The sequence below is a fragment of the Pollachius pollachius genome, assembly GCF_949987615.1.
Source record: "Pollachius pollachius genome assembly, chromosome: 12".
Lineage (NCBI taxonomy): Eukaryota > Metazoa > Chordata > Actinopteri > Gadiformes > Gadidae > Pollachius > Pollachius pollachius.
This window is the reverse complement of record NC_136945.1, coordinates 14,212,430-14,218,302: the sequence shown is the minus strand read 5'-3', so window position 1 is coordinate 14,218,302 and position 5,873 is coordinate 14,212,430. Positions and strand designations below refer to the sequence as shown.

The 5,873-nt window shown below is 45.0% G+C and overlaps 1 protein-coding gene across 1 annotated transcript in view; it reads right to left on the bottom strand.

The window, feature by feature from the left end:
- Window positions 1-4,564, bottom strand: part of ptprt (protein tyrosine phosphatase receptor type T) — a 150,964-nt gene extending 146,400 nt beyond the window's left edge. The window contains exon 1 of the mRNA XM_079748435.1: window positions 4,528-4,564. Coding sequence (XP_079604561.1) covers window positions 4,528-4,549 — 22 coding nt within the window. The 5' untranslated portion in view covers window positions 4,550-4,564. The remainder of the gene's footprint in view (window positions 1-4,527) is intronic.
- Window positions 4,565-5,873: the final 1,309 nt, after the last annotated feature.

The following is a 5,873-nucleotide window of genomic DNA, read 5'->3' as shown; positions in this document are numbered from 1 at the left end:
GATCAATATTGTTGGCGAAGATATCACCAAGAAAACACACACTCCTTCAGTCTTCCAAAATATTCACACAGAGACAAGCACACATATAGACACACACACACATACACACACACACACACACACACACACACACACACACACAGAGAAACAATCCTTCACCCAAACAATTATTCACACACACAGACAATCTATAGTAAAGTAAAACATTAATCAATAGTCATGCCTAAGATGTTGGACCCCGATTCCCAGAAGCCCTAGCTAAGGGGGTTCCAGGTGAATTGAACTATTGTCAAGGAACAGGGAGACCACTGACCTGCTCTGTCTCTCCTCACCTTTCTCATCTGTCTCCTGATTGGTATGTGTGTGTGTGTGTGTGTGTGTGTGAATGGGTGTGCACTTAAGTGCATGTCTATGTTTGTGTGCATGAATGAAGAATGATGCATGGCCATAGTGCTGTCAAGGTGAACAAAGGTAATAAAGATAATTCCCCAAAAAACACATTTATGACCAAAACACACACACACACACACACACACACGCACACACACACACACACACGCGCACACACACACACACACACACACACACACACACACACACACACACACACACACCAACAAACACACATTACAATCTCCAACACTATTGCAAAGACATAAACATCCTTACAGACACACACATGCACAAACTCGTCAGAAGCAGACCCTGTGTGTGTGGCATCACTTGGTTTATGAGCGCTCCCTGCGTGAGCTGCTGGGCCAGCAGGTAATTGTCTCAGTAATGACTTGTTCATTCACACACCTAACCTCAACTAGCACTCTCTCGCTCCTCCGTGCCACGTTAGGGAACTAACTGGGGGGAGAGAAGGAGAGAGGGTGAGAGAGAGAGAGAGAGAGAGAGAGAGAGAGAGAGAGAGAGGGAGAGAGAGAGAGAGAGATTGAGACTGGAACTGCAGCTCTAACAACATAGAGGAACACAATAGACACACAAAGATACAGACAGACAGGTGGACAGACAGGTAGACAGGCAGACAGACAGACATACATGCAGTCATAACCAGCCCACTTCAACCAAGTAGGTTTTCCAGCTAGCGCCACATAATTGTGACTTCTGATACTTGGGGGATTTCTAATTATCCATAATTATATTAATGACAACCATTCTGTTCAATGTTTAATAACTTAATGTGAGTCTGTGCTGTCAGGAACAGTGGCAGGCAGTAATTATTGGTAATGAAGTGGAGGTGGGCGGCGTGGCTAATTCCCATTACTAGTGCTATGGGAAGTTAGCGTTCTTGCTAGGCTAACAGAGCGATGGGGTTAGTCAATCAAATCGCTCATGCAGCCTTCTGGCTGTAATATCTGGCTGAATAAGTGCAGCCATTTTGTCTCCTCAGGCTGGTCGACATCAATGCTTACAGCAACACAAAATGGCTGCCAGAGAGCAGCCGCAACCACAGCCTCAGATAAAACAATTTAAGAACAAAAGAACAATGCCAATAATTATTATTATTATGACTATAATATAATAATATCATACACTGGGCTCGGATAGAAAATAAAATATTACGGTTGACAATAAATACACCAATACAGAGAGAACAATTTGGTGGATCAATAAATACACAAGATGTATTCCGTTAACTACCTAATAGCATCAATTTCACAATGATGTTTAAAACACATTTCATAATAAAAACAGAAACACACACAAACACAAGCCAAGGACTGACTACTACTGCCGTGCCTTTTACACAGAGATATCCTCCAGATAACGGCTTTTGTTAGAAACGCACAAACAAACTCTTCTTCTACACAACCACACACACACACACACACACAAACACACATACAGACACACACATACAGACACAGATACACTTGGAGTGGTGAAAGGAATCTGGCCAGTAACTTAAAGTGAATGGAAACACAATATCTTCTCAGATCAAATCCACCAGCCTGCAGTTTGTGTCTGTCTGTGTGTGTGTGTGTGTGTGTGTGTGTGTGTGTGTGTGTGTGTGTGTGTGTGTGTGTGTGTGTGTGTGTGTGAGAGAGAGTGTGTTTTAGTGTGTGTATGCATGTATGTGGGTGTGTATGTATGCTTCTTCCTTCCTCCGTTTTAATCATTTGCTCTGCTTCACTTTCCTGACTCTTCAATCAGACGCTTTCTCTGTCTCTCGCTGGTTTCTGGACCTCCTTTTACCCCTCATTATCTCCCCCTCTCCCCCCGTCTCTCGCTCCCTGTCTCTCACACTCTCTCATTCCATCTCAGCTTTTCTCCCCATCACCCCCCCCCCCCACACACACACACACACACGCACAGACTTCACTATCTCTCTCTCTGATAAACAAGGTTATTACTCTATGAGGAGATGTTACTTCTGAATACCAGGTCTTAAAAAGCCCAATAACTGCTCACAGCGACATGTTGTATGTCTATTATGTGTGTGTGTATGTGTGTGTGTGTGTGTGTGTGTGCGTGCGTGCGTGCGTGCGTGCGTGCGTGCGTGCGTGCGTGTGCGTGCGTGCGTGTGTAGGTAATGTATGTAAATATATATACCCTAAGACATGAACAAATTGTTGTTTGTATGTATATATATATATATATATAGACATGTACATACATTCACACACTATTTTTATTTTTACTTGAGGACACTGGGTTTGGGTTCCCAAGCACAACCACAAGCTTCCACTGTTGGATACTAAGAGGTGCCAAGTACAACTACAGTATTTTACTGGTTATACTGGGAGCTGTCTGTGGTCCTGAATCAGTTACACAGAGCTCACCTCCAACAAAAAGTATTAATACAGCTGCAGCCAGCCAGTATAAATGATTTATCATCTGGTACAGTCTGTCCCCTCGCATTTCATAACTCCTGCCAGTCTGTCTGTCCGTTTCCGCCTGTCTGTGGGCCTGTCTGTCTCTTCCTGTCTGTTTGCCTGTCTGTCTCAGCCTGTCTGTGTGCCTGTCTGTCTCTCTCCCCGTCTCGCCTCCTCTGTAGACCTCCTGGGCTGCCTGTCTCCCTCTCTCTGCCTGCGTGTCTGTCTGGGTACCTGTCTCTCCTATTCCTCAGTCCTCTCTCTCTCGGCCCACCCACCAATCAGCGGGGCCATCCAGACCCTCCGACAAGAGCTCTCCAATCACCGCCAGCAACACCGGGGCGGACCGGACACGCACACACACTCAAACACACACACACACACACACAAACCGCCATTTATGGAGCACTATAGCAAGCTATAATTCAGAAGTAAATTATTGATGGCAGAACGAAGAAAGATGTGAGAGAGGTGGGGTGTGTGTGTATGTGTGTGTGTGTGTGTGTGTGTGTGTGTGTGTGTGTGTGTGTGTGTGTGTGTGTGTGTGTGTGTGTGTGTGTGTGTGTGTGTGTGTGACAATACTAATGGCTGACACGGATGGATCTGAGGAACTCAAATCCTGAAATTGAACCTTTACGTTAAAGCACACAACATATTCCAAAAAAATTATCATACCACAATATTTAAAGAATCGGATAGATGTAGTAATATCATCACATTGGGGGCTTACAGTACATACAGATACATATCATAAAGGAGTAGGTAGGGAATTAGGGCAACTTTCTCTATATGATGCCTACAGGTAGAGTATGGACATCAGGGATCGAACTCAGAACCTTTTTCTGCTGGAACACCCAAACCCCTATACTATCCGGCCCAACAATCTGTGTTTTAATGTATTTCTGACATCACTCAGCAGACATAATCTCAGATCTTCTCATTAAACTAAGAAGGGATATGTTTCTAAAATAGTTCATACTCCTTCCTGGTTCTATAGAATAGACATTAAGTGGGGACTTCACAGGGCCGAGTAGGTCCAATACTACTACACGACTAATACTGTGGACAGTGAATCAGTATTAGTACTGACCAGTACTGATACCCTAGCCCTGGTTGGCAAGGCCATAACTCTTCTTGATGAGAGGGAAAATATTCCCCTGACAACCATCACCCCCGACAACCATCACCCCGACGATGGGGAATGATGATGCATGGGAATGATAACCCAGAGAGGGAGAAGGAGAGAGAGGGAGAGAGAGAGAGAGAGAGAGAGAGAGAGAAAACGAGAGAGAGGGGTTGATAGGGTGTTGGATAGATGGAAGGTCTTATTAGATCTGTGGTTGAGTAGGAAGAGTATGTGGCAGATACTCCCACCTCTGTTTCATATCTTATTGAGATGGATGAATAGATGTTGATGAGAGAAAAAGAGAGAAATAGAAATAGAGAAACTGAGGTAATAATCGTCCTTGACTAGGTGAATGAGATAGAGAGAGAGAGTTTGGTTCCTTTGATTCACTTGCAAATGAACAAGTGAAGACACGCAGTGAGATACGGGTAGCCTGCCAGCATCAAAGCAAACCAAACCAGAAAACCAGACAGACGGCCACACAGGTAGCCATCCAGTTAGACAGACAGACAGACAGATAGGTGGACTGACCAGGTGACAGAGAGACGGAGAGACATGGGGAAAGTCAGGTGGACCTACCGGTGGGCAGGGCGGGGTCCATGGTGGGCTTCTCCCATGTGTTGACCTGTTCCCAGGTGAAGCCGTTGGTTCCCAAGGAGACACTGTAACCACAGCTGCTGTAGTTCTCCTCAAACGAGCAACCGCCTGTAGAAGGAGACACAACACAGTTAAACTCTACAAGACCCAGGATGCTTAAGCCTGGTAGTCCTTCATCCCGCTCCGGTCTCAAAGGGCTTCACGGGCCCACCGCTCACACAAGATGATTCAAAGATCAGAATATGTGAGGAAAACCATCAGGATCGTTACATTCAAAGTGCATTGTATCGTTATTGTATTCACACACACACACGCAGGCACAAACACAAACACACACACACATTACATATTACATATTATAACACACACACACACACACAAACATGCACACAAACAAACACACACATACAAACACACACGCTTTTAAAATGTCAGTCCTTATGAATACTTTCCACTCCAGCATAAACTGTTCCCCAAGAAGCCGTGTTGCATCTGCTAAAGTGATCCCGCGAGGGTTCTCAGACGTGATGGATACATTAAGCCAATTCAAAGTGATTGGCTTAATGTTTTGTGTTCATCTTGGTGCTTGGAGCTCTCACGAGGATAGGCCTACGTTGTTATGTACTTTCTATAACGCTGTTCTTCTTCTTCACGTCGACGCGCTGAGGAAACCCTGACCTACATGCTCTTTCCGGGATTACTGTTTAACCAGGATAATCACCAGAGCTGACGTTTGTGAGATGGCCTGCCTTTGACTTCTTACAATTCATGATGGGGTGTTCATACAGAGAGCCAGAAGGAGAGCAATCTAATTCAGAGAGACAGGTTGGTACTGCAGACAGACAGGCTTTTAGTCTGAAAAGTGCCTCCATGTATGTGTGCAGGTTTGTGTGTGTGTGTGTGTGTGTGTGTGTGTGTGTGTGTGTGTGTGTGTGTGTGTGTGTGTGTGTGTGTGTGTGTGTGTGTGTGTGTGTGTGTGTGTGTGTGTGGTAGATCCTTGTGGACCCTCACATCATTATTTTGTAGCCTCAACAAAAATCACTGCATTACACACGTAAGCCTGTAGGCACACGCACACACACACACACACACACACACACACACACACACACACACACACACACACACACGCACACGCATCCCACACAAACACACACTGTTCCATAATTAGAAGAATTCTGAGACATTTGAACTTCCTTTGAAGTAGAATATCCTGGACTCTTGTACAGCTTGTTTCAAAACTAATTTATAATATTCGCAACGAAGAGAGGAGGAGGGCAAGAAGATAGCATAGAGGGGAGAAGGTGAGGAGAGGAGCACATGGGAGG